The sequence below is a fragment of the Pipistrellus kuhlii genome, unplaced genomic scaffold (genome assembly GCF_014108245.1).
Source record: "Pipistrellus kuhlii isolate mPipKuh1 unplaced genomic scaffold, mPipKuh1.p scaffold_m20_p_12, whole genome shotgun sequence".
Lineage (NCBI taxonomy): Eukaryota > Metazoa > Chordata > Mammalia > Chiroptera > Vespertilionidae > Pipistrellus > Pipistrellus kuhlii.
Genome location: NW_023425427.1, coordinates 34,113,335 through 34,131,987, shown reverse-complemented (window position 1 = coordinate 34,131,987; position 18,653 = coordinate 34,113,335). Strand labels below are relative to the sequence as shown.

The 18,653-nt window shown below is 33.6% G+C and overlaps 1 protein-coding gene across 4 annotated transcripts in view; it reads left to right on the top strand.

The window, feature by feature from the left end:
* RFX3 (regulatory factor X3) overlaps positions 1-18,653 on the top strand; it is a 269,949-nt gene that overhangs the window by 199,234 nt on the left and 52,062 nt on the right. For all 4 annotated transcript variants that reach the window (XM_036433933.2, XM_036433934.2, XM_036433932.2 and 1 more), the window contains 3 exons: positions 2,299-2,373; positions 9,552-9,733; positions 13,808-13,927. In XM_036433933.2, the coding sequence (XP_036289826.1) occupies positions 2,299-2,373; positions 9,552-9,733; positions 13,808-13,927 (377 nt within the window). The remainder of the gene's footprint in view (positions 1-2,298; positions 2,374-9,551; positions 9,734-13,807; positions 13,928-18,653) is intronic.

Sequence of the window (18,653 nt, the reverse complement as noted above, 5' to 3'; positions counted from 1 at the left end):
CCACAACCCAGGCATGTGCCCAGCCCTGATCTCCTAGTTCATAAGTCTTTGGTCAGCCACTGAGCCACAGCAGAAAGATTCCACTTTTAAAATCTCTATTACAAAGGGATACAAGGAACCAAAATTCTAAAGGTCCAAATAATTCTAGAAAGTCGGCATATCCTTAGGGAGCCCAGTTTGAACCACAGTATTTTCTGGACTTTATAACTCCTCCGAAGCTCTTCAAAAGCTGACCTGAAATGAGAGGGACACCTCCTAATAACCTGGCCCTCTAGGAGTGTCTGAAAATCTGAGACTGTTGTCGAGTAGCAACTTAGCAATAGAAGCAGATCATTTAAATTCTTTTCTTCAGAAAAATAAGTGCTCTTTGTGACTAATAAACCCAGACATGGATTTCTCTCTCATTGTTGCTCAGCTATTATATTTCTGATAGTTTTGACCTTTCATCTAAATGCATAAAATTATACGATACAGATAATATTATTTTTATTTAGTACACTAAAATCTAACCTCAAAATTTTCTCCCTCAAACTCCCATGAAACTGTAAGTATTTTGGCAAATTAATGTTTTGGGCAAATGCTTCTTAGAAGTGATTGAAAGTTATTTCAGCTTTTAAAAAATGTTTCCTCTTTTAAAAGAAGAGCATTTACTGATGCCCTTTTAAGAGATCCTTTACAATTTTACAGTATAACGTATCAATAAAATGCTTGTTTACTCAGTAAATTTCTGTTTCTCCTGTATTGTGTCCTTTCACTTGTGCAGTATCACTTTATTCAGGTTATTCTTAAGTATTAATGATAAACTATACTAACATCCCATTTGTCAGAGAGAAATGTTTTAGAAGCCAGTTTATTTAATCTTGTGATCTAAAAAATGTTAACAGTAGACTACGATACAGTATTACATCTTATGAATTAATAAAAGTATTTTAAGATTACTTTTTCTATAATTTCTAACCTAACATTCTCCCTCAATATTACATTTCATTAACTTTAGGTAAGAAGATGAAGAACCAGTCACTTTGAAAATAATATAAAATAAAATGATTAAGTCTCATGTTTAGGAGAAATTTATGAATATTTGAGGCTGAATGTCTGTGTATAAAGTATTCCACCACAAAGAAATTTGAAATTTGAAAAAAAAAAAAATACTTTGATATAGATATTGCCATTCTTTCCCTTTTTTTTTGTGGTGGGAGTTGGAAATTTATTAACATTTCAAGGCATCATTAATTTCCATAATCAATGGAAATATAAATAAGTTATCTTTACTTTAAAGCATTAAATATTTTTATAACTACTTATATTGAATTGTTTATTTGATCAGATGGTACAATTAATGATACGAATTTTCTCTCTTAAATAATATAATGCGATATTTATTTAACTTAGTTAATATCATTAATATAACCTCATAACCAAATACAGAGTGTTCAGAACCAAATTATAGTACACACTTTATAGAAGAAGCTGATAGATATTTTTAAATATGAGGTTATTGGGAGCACATCTCATATCATTGACACCTACTACTTAATTAAGGGGTGAGAATGCTCGTGTGCTAAGATTACATGGAATAAAATCTGTGATTGTCCCTTTTCTTTCTTGGCTCTGAATTATTTTTCTTTTCTAAGTTTCTTTTCTTCTGTAATTTCTAATAGCTCTTCCTCACCACCACATCCTAAAGCATAATGTAGGCACCCTGATTACATCTTAATTTTGTTCATGCTAATGACCCTCCACTTCTAAATTTTAATACAGAGTTAAGAGAGGGGTGGATAGATTTAGTAGTTTTTGAACATTAATGAAGGTGTATTCACACATTTGCATTAAAATACTAATGCATGTTAAAATCTGCACCATAATTTTTCTTTTATGAGAGATAGAACAGAAATTACATACTCTTCAGGTGGGAGACAATTTAGAAAGGGTGCTTCCAGTCCCTCATCTTGATTTATGAAAGTCAAGAATGTTTTCTCATTGCTGGAAAAATCCATTGGGGTTTCTGCTCCTTTGGTCTCCATTCTGATTATACTTTGAGAATGGTAAAAAAAAAAAAAAAAAAAAAAAAAAAAAAAAAAAGGTTTAGTTTTGTAAGTGGGCTTATTATTAGTGTACATATATTTATTTTATTTTCTGGGGGTATGGGAAGATGATGGGCACACAGTTCTGATGAGGTATTCATTTGCCACCATTCAAGGAGAAATTGAACTTTAAAAGTCTATCAAAGTTCTCTGGTGAGCCATTTGTTACTATCTTGTCTTGAGCCCTTTTTTTTTTAATGACATCTATTATCAGATTGAAATGGCGATTGAGACGCTGCAAAAGTCTGACGGTCTGTCCACTCACAGAAGCTCTCTTCTCAACAGCCATGTAAGTTGCCTCTTCTTGTAAACTAATCTCTTGCTTGTTCTGCATGTGTTGCTTGCTTGTTTTATTTATTTATTTATTTATTTATTTATTTATTTATTTATTTATTTTGCTTCTTAACCTTCCTTTCTCAGCCCTATGACTTCTGTATCACTTAATGACTGTTTTGTACAGTGGAATATCTAAAAAGTAGAGTCCCGAGTATATCGCTTAACTAGGTTTTTGAACTGTTTTGATATCAATATAACATTTCCAAGTTAATAACAACCTGCTATTTTATTTGTAAAATGTAATTTAATGGGAATATTAAGCATTTAAACTTTTCTATTTTAATATTTATTTACTATGAAGCAAATGTTTATCTGCATCTATCTTGTCTGAGACAGAGATATGATTATGTCTATTTGTATGTCCAATAATATTCTTTAAGTGGAAAAAAAGATTATTAATGCCAAACCCAGTGGTAAACTGTTTGAAAATGACTTGCTTATCATAGAGACTGTGTAAGATGGGCAGGAAGCAGCTGCTTAGAGAAGCTAAGGGACTAAAACCTAAAGAAAAATGAAACTGGGCCAGAAGAAGAATTGTGGCTATAGATAAGCCATACATTTCTAATACTTGAGACAAAACAGGAATAGTGTTACTATTTCTTGAAGCTTTTAACTGTTATCTGATTCAGCAGCATTACAACACTGGTAAGTGCAAAAGGAATGATGATAGTTTTCTGCAACTATAAACACTATCATCTAACGTTCACATTTTGGAGAACCAATGAAAATGCTAATTAAAAATTATTTTGTTACCGTGATTTCTGACTAGTAAGTAAATAGACCTATGAATTAAATGTTTTAGATAGATCTTCTGCTAAATTAATATCAACATCAATATAGTAAGAATTAGTTTTCCCTCCCAACTTAAATTTAGAGATAAGTTATTATGATTTTTTTTAATGTTTCTTTAATATTTAATGACTGGAAAGTCCAAAATTAGATTACCCAAATGAAATTTTAGAAATATAATTATTCTTTTGGTAAACCTAAAACCTTTGGATAATAGAAAAGGAAATTTCAGAAATACCATTATATTGAAATTTGTATGCAATGTGTAATTTTTAATAGATTTCTTAATTATGTCATTTTTGTGTTAGCATGAGTCTGTTGTGGGTAAAGACTGATTTATTGTGTTATGAATATGTGTGTGTGTGTGTGTGTGTGTGTGTGTGTGTGTGTGTGTGTGTTTGGGGAGGAGGGCTAGTGACTAATTGGTATTTGTGGTTTGAAAATGGCATGTGAAAATGTTGTTCAATTTTAGTCAAAATATCCAGGTACTCAAGGAAAAAATACACTGATGTTTCCAGTTACCTTTTTTGAAAGTTCAGAAATCTAAGTTGTGCTTTGATATTCAATTCGCATTTCATTTTCATTTCAGGTATATTGTTTAGTAAGTTTTATGTTTAATTTTAACTTGAATTATTCTTAGTATTTTCATGAACAATAATGTGGGCATAAGAATTTTTGTATAATTTTATTTGTTGATTTGTTAGAAACTTTGCAAATAGGTTGGGGGTTTTTGAAATTATTATTTTCATTACACTTCTGAGGTACAGTTACATTCATTTAAAAGTATGTTTATAGACAATTCTTTAGAAATAAAATGATTCTACAGATGGTCTGTAAAGAATAAAGGATCAGTGTTTCTGCTGACCAGTCTGGTTTCCTTTCTCCTGGAGCCCAGAAGACCCTGTTGTTTTTCTGGTCTTAGAAAGTTAGTAATGCTCCTAAATCTTGTTAGATTTATCTAAAAAGCAGAGTAAACTGTTGCATACATTCTAGTTGAAAACCGCTGGCTAAGGATATTTTATATTCTGTTAACCTAATTGGTGATTTTCAGTTGTGTAGAAAAATTTTATTAGTAGAGAGGTATTTTTAAAATGAAATATTGTTAATAGAATATATTAGTTATCTCACTGCACAGGACTGATATAGAATTATTTGAAGTTTGTAGAATTCTTTGAAAAACACAAGAATTCATCTTTATGGTAATACCCTGTTTCCCTGAAAATAAGACAGTGTCTTATATTAATTTTTTCTCCCAAAGTTGCGCTAGGTCTTATTTACAGGGGATGCCTTATCTTTCCATGCGCTAGGTCTTATTTTCGGAGGATGTCTTATTTTCAAGAAAACACTGTAGTTCTCTGATCAGTTTCTACAAAGGGTCAATTTCATTAGACAAAAAGTTAAGAGAATTTGTCGATAATTGTGTCCCATACTTATCAGTTTCTAAAGAATGATCTTAATGATGATTTCTTAACCTCAAGGTTTATAATCATTCTATTTTGGAATATGGACCTGAACAGATGTCCTGTTTTCTGTTCGTGCACTTGATTATTCATACTAATTCAGAAAATTCTTATTATAGTTAAATCAGAAATAATGCCCTCTCAGAAAAATCCAACTTGATTTTCAAATTTCTGCACATGAGACAATGGAGTGGAGTGTTCAATTTTATATCCCTTTTTCATCATATTCTGAAGGTATATGGTTTTGGGTATTGCTGCTCTACTTTTATAATTATGTTATCCAAGTGGAAAGCATGTCTGACTTGTCTGTTTTATACTCTATGATGTCACACCTGTGACTGAGTATGGTTACACTAAATGCCATGTTTTATTCTATTAACAATAATAGTATAATTACATTTATTTCATTAGTAGCATCTTATAGACAAACAGAAAGTATATATTAATAAGTGAAAATTCCAAGAATGCAAAGATTTTATCCACTGATGAATCCCTGGTGTCTAGAACAGTGCCTGGTTCATAGTAGATGATCATTAAGTATTTGCTGAATGAATGAATGAATGAATGAATGAATGAATGTAAGAAACAAGTAGTAGAGGGGAATGGGCCTTATTTTACCTTCAGTATCGTAAGTACATTTACCAATCATGTGTACATTTATTTGGGAACTTCTATATGCACTAGAGGCCTGGTGCATGAAATTCGTCCACTGGGGTGGGGGGATCCCTCAGCCCAGCCTGTGCAGGTAAGGCCTAAGCTGGCAGTCAGACATCCCTCTCGCAATCTGGGATTCCTCGCTCCTTACTGCCTGCCTGTCTGCTGCTCCTTACTGCTCAGCTCACTGCTCCTTAGCACTACTGCAGAGACAGGAGAGGCTCCCCCCATCATTTCTGCACTCGCCAGTCCTGAGCTCAGCTTCTGGCTGAGCAATGCTCCCCCCTGTGGGAGCGCACTGACCACTATGGGGCAGCTCCTGCGTTGAGCATCTGCCCCCTTGTCGCCAGTGCACATCATAGCAACAGGTCATTCTGAATGTTCCGCCATAATGGTCACTTAGGTTTTTATTATATAGATTAGAGGCCCAGTGCATGAGACTCATGCACTGGTAGGGACCCTAGTGGCTGCCAGCTGCTGGCCAGGGCCTCCCTACCTTCCGCCAGCTGACCCTGACCCCTGGTCAAGCTCCTGAAGGAATTCCCGGCTGAGGGCACAATTTGCATACTACACTTTTATTATATAGGGTTGTTTTGTTTTCCAGTGTGCTTCATTGGGTGTATGTGTGACTATTGTTGGTAGAGAGAGGTCTTATCCCTGCTCACCATTTGAGTAAAAGAACATATGATCACTCTGTCATTTACCCTTGTACCACCATCAGATTAAAAGTAGACCATTGCTTCTTTTACAAGCAATCTAATCCTTCAGAAAATCAAGGCCAAGGGTGATATCATTTATCTCTATATATTTAGAATGGTACTTTTGATTTCACTTTTTACATCAGCCTGTTAGTATAAAATTGTTTTATTTGAATGTATTTATTTCTAAATTTTTTGTATGAGAAGATGTTACAGGTAAATGATGCATAGTCTGTCTAAATCAAATTAAAATACTGTAATTCTCTTCATTGAAAACTTTATTTATACTCCTTCTCTGTTGCAATTAATGTAAATTGGCCTTTAATAGTTTAGATTGTATTCAATTTGGGACATTTAATATCATAAAATTGAATGTAGAAAAGTTCTTACGTTAATTGTTCCCAATTTTCACATAATGTTCTTTAGCATGTGCTTTTTTAAAAAAAAAAATCTATTTAAAGTGCATACAAAACTTTAGACATTAATTTTATACACTTTTTACAGTCTAGCAAATAATAATTTCATGACTTTTACTGGTTTTAGCTACTGAAATATATTGAGCTCAAAGCAAAACTTTATTTTATTCTCACTCTCCCTTGACTCTTCTGTACTGTGAATCTAAGTTATGGTAAAAATAAGACTTGTATATCATCAGTGAACTGAACTTAAAATTAATCCTAATGTATAAGAATTAATCTGGGGGGGAGAAATGCTAAATGTTACATTAGATGTTAATTGGAGAATGCAAGGTGTATTTTTTTTTAACTTGTCAATCAGTATTTCCCTTTGGGAAAAATAGGACCTATTCACCTTCCTTAATCTACCCTGATTAATATAGGTTAAGTGTAAAGGTTGAAAGATGCAATTATCTTTGTTTCCACCCTTACAAGAATTTATGTTAGTTCATTAGTAGAGTAATCAGCTTTTAAAGATAAAGGTTAAAAGTTTCTATGGTATTTTATGGGCTTTAAAAATCACAAATGTAAATAAATATTTTATAAAACACCTTATAAAAAGAATAAAAGAAATAGTAATAGTTTAGTTCTAAAGTGTGTAATGTTAAAGATATTGAATGTTTGTGTCAAAATACATTTTATTAAACACAATACCCAAAGAAAAAATATATCTTAGAGCAGGTATCAAATTATCCTTGGGCAGTTCATGAAGTGTTTACCTTTATGTTGTACTTAACTGCCAAGTTTCTCTTACAATAAAATTAATCCTTTCTTATACTGTGTTTTAGACTCAAATGTCTGATTTACAATTTCATCACTGTCAAAACTTTAAGGTTAAATAGCAGCATGTAGCACACAAATTATAATTCCCAGATAAATCTTAAGAGTTATCTGGTGGGACTTATACCAGTCTCCAGGGACACAGTGAGTTTGCAGGGGCACTACCGGAGGTGGTATAGCTGTTGGCAGACTTCCTTGCTGGAACAGCCATGGCTGCAGCACAGCCACCACCATCCTTCAGGGCTTTTACTTCCACTTGACTTCCTTCTTCTGCTTTTCCAAAGTGATTCCAGGCCTCTGGCAAGGACTAAAATTCCTCTTCTGGCAAACAAGGGGCAGGGAATAAGATGTAGCTTTGCTGCTAAAATTACAGCTACCAGAATACCCACTCTTGTGGAATTTTTCAACCAACCAATCACACACGTGTGTGTGTGTGTGTGTGTGTGTGTGTGTGTAAGTATATGTACACATGTTTATGTGTATGCACACACATTCACATGTATTACAAATAAATTTGGATTTTTAAAAAAATCAGTTTAGAAATGAAGAATCTCTAAATAAGTAAACCCTTATAAAAAGAACATCAGTTTGCGGAACAGTTCACTATTTTTTACTTGTTTAGCCATTGAAGAAGACCACATAGCCAATCCAATGAAAGCTTTATTTTCTCTAAATTATTCATTGAATGTGACCAATATCAGTTAAACTGAGTATTTTAAAGTCAACTTTCACTCCTTCTGTGAAAAATTTTCTTTATTTAAAAATGATCTAACTCGTTTAACATACCATTAGATTCAAAATATTTTATATTGAACTTTAATGTTTGCCCTATATTTCACTTTTATAAGACAATTTATGATAAAAACCCTCAAATATCTTATTGAATTTGCTTTTTCAAATTCTTTAAAAAATGTTGTCTATAAGATCATTTTCTTTTTTATGAGAAATTAGTAAACTCTTATTTTTAGATATTTATCTTTACTGTCATATAATTAATATTAAAAGAAAACTAGAAAATAGTTAAGGGTGTGTATAGAAATATTCCATTGAATTGTATGTAAAATAACTCTTTAGCATACTTCTTATAATTGGCGTGGAAATTTTGATGAGACAAGTAATATGAAATTTTTGCTGCCTTTGTGGAAATAACAACTGGTATGTTAGTGATCAAGAAATGTTGGAAATACTATATGAGATAATATATTACCTTAAGAAAGTCATTTAAATCTATACTAGTTCTCCTTTTATAAATAAATAAATGAATAAATTGATCATTTAATTTTTCTAATATTAAAACTCAATAATACATACCTAAATTAGGTTTTTAAATTTTTCTTGCTCATTCTATACTTTAAAGATTATTTTTTTAAAATATACATAGGGCAACATAAAACTTTAAAATGAGAACCATGACTGAGAAAATATTGCTTTACCAACTACATTATGAAAATTTCCAAACTTATGAAAAAGCAACGTAGTTTTAAGATAGAAAAATTTAAATGATTCCTTTTCTTTACATATAACTGTTTAGCCAAAATCTAGTGAGTTTCTTTCCTTCTGGAAAAGAAATAACTGACTTTTTTTCCCTTTTTGATTATAGAACTCTGTCTCAGTAGTTAATACCATTATTGTACCCTGTTTCCCAAAAAATAAGACAGTGTCTTATATTAACTTTTTCTCCCAAAGTTGTGCTAGGTCTTATTTTCAGGGGATGTCTTATCTTGCCATGCACTAGGTCTTATTTTCGGAGGATGTCTTATTTTCGGGGAAACATGATAGTACCTTAAGTAAATTAGATCAGTAACTACAATTGTATTAAATGAATAGAACCTTAATATAAAAACTCATACAAGTAAGCCTGCTGTCCACGTATTATAACAAGCCAAGTGTAACAACATATGTGCCATACTGCTAGGTTTAGAACATACTTTGTTCTGTAACAATTATAAATTATATTTTAGACCAGTTAATGGGATTCTTAGAATTCCCTGAAGTGGTTTTTCTCCAGAATGGCAATACAGAAAAAAAATATTTTCTCTCTACTTGTGTTTGGATGTTTGTAGGAATGGAGTTGACCTGAGGCCAGAAGGGATGTACAACCTTTTCCTTTTCTCAGAGTTTTCAAAATCAGATTACACTGGCCTCTGAATAATTACAACAGTTTACCCTCTCACAAGGCTTGATGACAATCCAAATATTTCTGTATATTGCACTTTTAGATATTGTATTTTGTCCTGTAGGCCTTCCTGTAAATCATCTGGTTTCTCCATGTTGACTCTGTCTTGTTTACACTAGCTCCAGTGGCTGTTGGACAATTACGAGACAGCAGAAGGAGTGAGCCTTCCCAGAAGCACTCTGTACAACCACTACCTGCGACACTGTCAGGAACACAAACTGGACCCGGTCAATGCTGCTTCTTTTGGAAAATTAATAAGGTCCATTTTTATGGGACTACGAACCAGGAGATTGGGAACTAGGTTAGTATTGAAAAGTAAGATCATGAATTAGCCTCTCTTTTTCAAACTATAGTTGTTCAGTATATTGCTTGAGCTAAAGTACTTGGTTACAGATACCAACATTTAAAGAAAAAATATAGAATGACCTCAGTTTATTAAACACCCCTTTCCCCCAGGGAAAGGAAAGGTCATTACTCAGTAAATACTACCAAACCACTGAGGCATCATCCTGAACATCAGCTGAGCAAAGCTCTCAGAGGAGCGGGTTCTCCAGTCACATAGGAAGTGGCAAACAAGCCTGTTAATGCAAGATTCACATAAGATGCTTTAAAAGTTAACATGTATCACCGTCTTTTCTTTTGGAACATAACCATACCAAAGATGATGAATAAAGTAACATATTAAATGGAAAACTGTCTCTCTCTTGACTCTTGAAAAATTACATTGAAATGTCTGGAGTAAAAAATTCAAGCTGAGTTTTCTCATTCATTTCTGGAGAGCAATTAAAAATCATTTGGTGAACTTGAAAAATATGGGTGTTTTAAGCCCTGAATAATGACATGGTCCTAATTAATCTATGTTAGCCTTTTTAAATTCTTGATTGTGAAACCATACATGTATGGAAGTAAAAAAAAAATATGGTTTAGTTTTATTGCATGGAAGCCAATAATGTGAAGAAGACTCTTCTTTTTTTATTGTTTTTTTGTTTTTTGTTTTTTTGTTTTTGCATGGCACAAATTTTAAATTTTATTGTACTTTTTATAGGACCATTAAATACTACTGGGCTCTATATCCAGAGTTTGAGGATGCAGAACTGTAAGGGTGAGGTTATAGAGTAAGCAATTCACATGTAGGGGCTGCCCAAGGAAACCAGGGACTGATTACCCAGTTGCAATTGTCGGAAAAACCCGTTCGGGACTGTACCAAGTTTTGTTGTCAAGTAATTGCTCCTTGACTAGCCTTTCAAGAGAAATAGCAACAAGACAGGTTAACTTTTTGGCTGGTGACAATTGATGGTAGATCACAGGCAGGAAAGCTGACTGGTGGCTGAACAGTGGATGACAAAAGTCTAGAGGCAAAGTGGTTATTTCATGTCTTAAACCCTTTCTCCAAACTGCTTTCTAGATGCTTTCCTCAATTTTTATTTTTCTACAATAACACAAATATTTTAAGTAGCTGGGCAGAAAGATATGGATTTCTTTGTTTCCTAAATCTTATAGAAATCCATATTAAATAGTATAAAAATAAAGGTGCTACACTATATACCATTAGATGATCTACCTTTAATTAGTTTCAAGTCACAGTTTTACAGTATTCTAAGAAAGGGTTTTTATTAATATTCTTCCTAAAATAAATAGAGCCTTAGTAATTGACCTTATAAATTTATACTGAAAAGAGAGGAGAGTGTCAGTTTTAGTGTCAGTTTTATTAGATTTATTAAGTTTTGTATATATTCAAAGTGTGAATCATTTCAAGTGAACTATTTCTGTTGCTTTCAGATTGCTGGAGATTTATTTTTCTCATAAGTGTATTTTCTTCTATGTATACTGGTTTTCAGTCCCTTGAGAAAAACCTTTTGTTTCTTGAGTATTGTCCCCCCCTCCCCCAGAAACCATTGTTCGGGACCTAACCTCTTATCTCCTAGCTAATGGCTCAGTAGTTAAGCATCCTGTGCCAATATTTTGAAACTCTGGGCTTTATTCAACATTTTAAAGCTCTATTGTGCTTCTTTTGTTGTTGAAAGGGATTTCAATGGATCCTATTTTGAAGCTCTATTCAAATCTTAAAACACATCTTTAAAATAGAAAGTGACAAAATTAGGGTTGTTTGGGTTTGTGATTGAGAAGAATCCATACTCTATAAGTACATATTGCAATAGTGCAGCATTTACTTTCTGGTATTCTTTTTTCCCCCTGTTCTCACTGAGTAACAATTATGTCTTCTGTTCCTTTTAAAATTGTTATATAGTATTTATAATTAAGGATGGAAAGCACAGCCCAGAAGAATAAGGAGAAAAGAAATCCTGTGGGGAAAGTTGAAACAAATGCTTTGTTATGAAGATAGCAGAGCCTCTTACGTAGAAAAACTGACAGTGGTGGGAGTCACAGTGCTGAGTCTTTCTACCAGGGAAACTGAATTAGCTCTATCCCCTACCTCTAAACCAGAAAGAAAATCCATATAAATCATGGCACAAATTAACTCAGTTTTTTAAAGCAAACTGTATGTAGAACTTTTATTTATCCAGCGATAAAATTAACTGGTGAATTCATTCAAACCAGAACCAGACATTTTCTCAAGTTTTAAACTAGCTAAGAAGTAAATGAAACCACCATGTTGCTAAACAAAGGCAACTGAAACAGTGCCATTTGTAGACCCCACTTTCAAATTAAGTTTAATCCAAGACCATGGGACATGCTGACCTGCCCCATGGCCGATGGAAAGGAAAGAACCCCCTCCCCTGCCCCAACCCACACAAGTGCTGATTTGAAAGAAACTGGACAGGTCACCTGCTTTGCGGTCTCACAGTGGAGACACCTTTTCACACTGTGGCGCTGTCATTGGCTGGATCCCCTGGCTCATGTCTGCTTCTCCCTCCCCCTGCCGTGCCTCCTTGTCATTCTCCACTTTGTTCAGAAAACATTACTAATTGGGTTTGTATATTTTTGTTTGTATATTTTTTCTCTATTCTGCAGTGGATTTTGGAGACATAATCTCTGCTAGTGGAAAGCTTTCTATAGAGGGATTAGGCTTTCACACTGGTTCATTTTGCAGAAACTTTAGAGGCACTCAGATGCCCTACATTTTTTTTAAAGTAGCAATATTATTTATATAGCAAGATTTTAATGTTGTTGTTTTTTTTCCATATATTTAGGGTTCATTTAATATATGTTTTTTAATTTTGGACGTAAAATTCTGTTTTGTTTGGTTATCATTGTTAAACTTTAAAAAGTTAACCATAATTCAATGGTATCCTTTGTCGTGTATATTTCATGTTGAAATTCTCCCACAACTTTTATTTATGTATTTTTCTATTTTATTTTTTAATTGAATTCATTGAGGTGAGATTGGTTAATAAAATTATATAGTTTTCAGGTATACAATTCTATAACATATCAACTGTACATTGTGCTGTTTTTATATAAAACATTTAATCCACACTCTCCCTGCATTTCTTGTTATAAATGAGAGAAAAAAAATGAAAGAGTACTGACGTCTTGCTATATATAGGCTTATGAAAAACCATTTTCTCTTTGTAAAAATTCGCATATTTAAAATGTGGTATTTTCAAGAATTTCCCATTTCGTTTAGAATTAAACTTTGTCATTTCTAATAACAAATATGGCCTTTCTCCTGAGCTTGGGTAATGATGACATTTTTATTCCAGGTAGAAATTTGCCATTTTCACAGAGAAATTTCTCCATATCTGTTTGTGACACATCTTATTCAGCCTGCAAAACTAATATAAATATATAAAAACAGAGACTAATAAAATGTTTCAAAATGAGTCGATGCATGCTTTTTAGGCTTCAAAATATTAAATATAATAGACTTCTCCACAGCATCTTGCATTAGTGAAGTTATCTTCATCATCCCTGCAGTAATAAAACTTGAAAAATGTAGAATTTACTAGTACCTAAGAAAGGTAGAATTAAGATTTCTTTTTCTATTGGTTCTGTATAACCATTTTATTATAAATTATTCTTTGGTGCTCAATCCTTTATCCTGTTAATGAATTTCTATTGGTCAGAATCTTTTTCTCACTATTTCCCTTTCTAAGTTAAATTTAAAACATAAATTTTGAAATAAACATGTAGCTAAAATGGGATAAGTGGACTATTTAACAATATTTAAGAGAAAGTTTATAAAGACTTTTTGGGGGGCCTTGAACCAGTGGATTTAGAACCTTATTATGATTCCCCACATGTATTCGCCATCAAAATATATAAGTATCCCAAACACATCACAAATATATAATAACATTAATATGGTGCTTTTATATATTTTTCCAAGTGAGAAGTTATTGGACATCCTATATGATTAATACAGGTTTGGCTGACTTTTTGTGTCTCTAATGTTTGTTGTTCTTTTATGAAGAGGAAACTCCAAGTACCATTACTATGGGATTCGTGTCAAGCCAGATTCCCCTCTCAATCGTCTGCAAGAAGACATGCAGTATATGGCTATGAGGCAACAACCCATGCAACAGAAGCAAAGGTAGACTCTGCAGTTGTCGTTGGCATGCCAAAGCTATCTGTTTCTTTAGATGTCCGGTTTCCTTTTTGTTCTGAACAAATAGAACAAATACATAAGTGTGAAAGAATGTCACTATTGTTGGTATGCTTTCACAATAGACAATTCTCAAATATGATTTAGAATTTTATTCATCCTGCCTATTTTCCAAATCTTTCAAAATTACTTAAAAAGTCAGCTGTTTGTGGCCCCTTTTAAGTTGAATGTGATATCCCAAGCTATTCAGTCAGGGAAACTAAACATAAGCATAAAGAGCATACCCAAGAAAATACCACTTGGAGAAATGCGTTTCATATTCATGAGTTTGTTACCTGCTATTCTGCACATCCCTCGAGCCATCCTTTTTGACACAGTATAAATTCTTTCAAAACGTTTGGGACTTCTTGCACTGTATTTGAATCCAACTTTCATAGATGTAGAATTGTAGGTATTAGAGCTGTAAGAAAGCTCAAGCATTCATGGGTGGATGGATGGAAGGATGGATGGATGGAACCATAGATCTTAGAATTAAAGATACCTCAGACTAGTCTGGCCCCACAGCCTGTGACAATCAAAGCACTAATAGTCCTATTTTTTAGTTAAGTCTCAGATCAAAAGATTTACACAAGCCCATGATGCTGTTATATAGCTGAGGGTCTTTTAGTCTCGTGTGGTTTATATTACAGTTTGGAGTAAATACAATGAACATATTCTCTCTCTCTCTCTCTCAATCTCTCTCTCTCTCTCTCTCAATCTCTCTGTCTCTCAATCTCTCTCTCTCTCTCTCTCTCTCTCTCTCTCTCTCTCTCTCTCTCTCTCTCTCTCTCTCTCTTAGTGTAGTACAGCTGTGGCAGCAGTTATAATTTATCTTTACAATTGATCATGCAGAATTAGGTAGCAGAAAGAAAGTCTACACATAGGTAATCAGATAATCTGCATCATTTCGCCTAATCTGATCTGTGATGATTAGTTCTTTAGTCATCAGAAGTATTAGCTCTAAGTCATTGCTGGAGAAAGAATATATCACACAGGAGTCCCTTTTCTATTTAGTCAGAAAGTACTAATTGAGTCCCTCCTATGTACCAGGCTCTGAAATCAGAGAAGTTACAGCTCTTACCTTTGAGGAGTTAGGAAATTAGATGGGGAGGCATATGTTTGTTTGTTTATTTTTTGGTTTTTTGTTGTTTTTGCTGTTGTTGTTTAAGTAATGCAGTATAAGAAGTACTAAAATAAAACTTTGATCAAAGACCTATTGGAATACAGAGCAATTTTTATCAAATTCTCAGAGAGGGAGGACTAGGAAATTTCATAGAGAAAGTGCTATTTGAGTAGGGATTTAGAGAAATCAAAAAGAACATTCAGCTGAAACCAGTTTGGCTCAGCGGATAGAGCGTCGGTCTGCAGACTGAAAGGTCCCAGGTTCGATTCCTATCAAGGGCATATACATTGGCTGTGGGCACATTCCCAGTGGGAGGTGTGCAGGAGGCAGCTGGTCAATGTTTCTCTCTGATCGATGTTTCTAGCTCTCTGTACCCCTCCCTTCCTCTCTCTGTAAAAAAATCAATAAAATATATATTTTTTTTTAAAAGAAAGAAAGAAAAAGAAAGAGGAACATTCAAGCAGAGGGAATAATGTAAACAAAAGTATAGAGGGGCAGAATTCACTATGTCTTTGATAAATGCTCTGATTTGGTGAGGTTGGCATTGCAGAAGAAGAATTGAGAAAGTTGAATAGTTTAGTGGGAAATTAGATGTAAAACATAGTTTGGATCTGAAATTAAAGGATTTAGTTGTATATGAAGTTAAGTTTGTTCTTTGTACAGAATATAGCTTTGAAGCAAAACAATGAAACTTTCAGATTTTTTTTTCTAGAGAGATGACTTTTGGTTTTAGGCTGGACATATGTAATGGGAAGAGACTAGAGGTAAAGTGGTTTTAACACAGTCATAGTTTCTAGTGCAGGTGTCCCAAACTGAAGAGTCAGGACAAGATTGGATATGATGTAAAGATACCTCAAGAGATTTAGATTTTTAACTCACAAATTCTCAACTATATTTTTTAAGGTGCTGATCCTTATGTTTTCAGGTATACTTCACAAAAGATATTAAGAAGGGCTCTGAAAAAAATAATGAAATCATAGAACACTAACACATAATGTGTTTGGAGATAGAATTTGTATGAATTATAACTGTTATTGTCTTAGGTTATGATTTTTTTCACCTGTTATGGCAATATTTATAGCTTTTAATTTATGAGGCCTCTGCACTCATGTATAGCAGCACTACACAGTGGAGGTGATGATATAATAAAGAAAAAAAATTTGATTAAAAAATAACTCATGCTTAAACTTAAATATGAAAAAAGCTTAATGAGTTGCACCTAAGACAGCAGATGCCAATTTCTTCTCTGATTATAACTGCAACAAAATCCTACCAAGAAACTTTTCATGGACATTGAAGCCTTTAAGATACATTCTTTTCTTTTTTTTTAAAGCCTGGGTTAAGGAAGCAAGACCTAAAATTTAACAAAGGTCTCTTAATTAAAAGGTTCCAGAGATATGAAGGTTAGCAAGTCATATAAACTCTACAATCACAGTATAGTAGTAAATGTTTTTTGTTTGTTTTTTTAGAATTAGGTAAAATATGGGTGTATTTTTTAGAATTAGATAAAATATGGATGTATTTAAGAAGTGATGTAAAACTTCTTAATAAAATAATGTTAATATAAATTGTTCCAACTTTAGTTAGTTTTTGCTTTCTCATGAAATAAGAATGTTAGAGAACCAAATGAATTCTAAAGTTTCCTTTATTTTTTTTTTTAATTACAAAAGTTTTGGATTGTAGACAGTTGCTCCTAGAATGGTGTCTAGCTAACTGATTGCAGAGTTAGTGTTATCAACTTCATGGACTCCTCATTGGATTAGCAGTGCAGAGGGAGATTTCCCTTGTGTCTGAAGGATCTTATCAACTGGCAGCATCAGTAGGCCTAAGTGAAGGCAGATTGCTCATTGAGCAGAAACATTGGATGGGAGAGGAGATGTTTTCTCCTTAAGTCCGAATGTAGGCATAAGAGTATTTGTCGTAAACTGAGAAAGAGCATGTCATTTGTTCTATGGCTTAAAAATTTGATGATTTCAAAACTCAAATGATTCCATATTAAAATTGAATATATTAAATTTCATATAAGAAGAGATTGCCATTCTCCTGTTAAAATACAAGCAACATAGTATTCAATATTCTATATAATAAAAGGCTAATATGCAAATCAACTAAACAGCAGAATGACCAATCATTATGATGCATACTGACCACCAGAGGGCAGATGCTCAGTGCAGGGGCTGCCCCCTGCTGGTCAGTGTGCTTCCGCAGGAAGAGTGCCACTCAACCAGAATCTGGGCTCATGGCTGGCAAGTGCAGCAGTGGTGGCAGGAGCCTCTCTTGCCTCTGCAGCAGTGCTAAGGATATCCAGCTGACATCCTAACCAGGAGTCCTCAAACTTTTTAAAGTGGGGGCCAGATCACGGTCCCTCAGAGAGCTGGAGGGCCGGACTATATGAACTACTAATTCCTACTGTAACACCTCGGCTGCGCTCACTGCCCAAAAAACCTGGCGGGCCAGATCAGACGCCTCTGCAGGCCGCATGTGGCCCGCGGGCCGTAGTTTGAAGACCCCTGTGACCTAAGCCATTGGATAGACATTCCCAAGGGCTCCTGGACTCTGAGAGGGTGCAGGCTGGGCTGAGGGGCCCCACTCCCCCAGAGTGCACTGGGCCTCTAGTTTTGGAATATTCAAATTATTTTAGTGCCTCAAGATTTATTGTATTCATCTATATGGGCACATCTTCCATAGTAGAAATGTATGTTTTGTGTATTCATATATTAAGAAAATTCAAGTATATGCAGTATTATTTTGTCAAAAGAAGGGAAGTTTTAGAAGTCATTTTTTCTGATAAATTTGAAATCATAGTAGTTGTAGCAGAAATAATGATCTGATTGCTGTTTTGTATATCTTTATAATTATTAGATCTCCTTTACATATGGTATTTCACTTGACTTTTTGATAAGGTAGTAAAGGAAAATTTCACATATCTACAAATCAGATTTCCAGCAACACAACCATAAGGAACATAGCCATGAGTCAAGAAATAAATGGAAACAGCTTCTGATTGAAAAAATAGGTGTCACAGAGACTGTATTTTAGCTTAATTGAGAAGATGAAGCCATTCTCAAGCTATTTACCTAAAATATAGAAGCAGATTAGAGCCCACTGATTCACATGAAATGGTGAGATAGAAAAGCAGGCAAGAAGAAATATAAGTAGCAGAAGTCTTCTATTTGCTTTGGTTATTCAACACAGCAGGCTTCACTTCAGTAAGTCCTTTGAGTACCACTCTAGTGACTAGAATCTAGTCTAACACAGTTAAATAACTGGATAATTGACGGAATTATAGATAATCAAGAAGAGGTAAAGTACCCTGGTTAAAGAAACAGAAAACTGTATAATAGTTGTTGTTTTTTAATACCTTCTGCTGAAAAGATTTTATATGAAAATTATTTACATGCATGTGGTAATCTGTAGTTTCCAAGGGAATTCACCCATAAACTATTATTTATGATAATTCATTCAGTAAGTAAATTAGGTTATTATGGAGATCAGTAATTTTTAGATCTTAAAACTAAGTAAAAACGTTTGTTGCAATTTTGTTTTTAATAT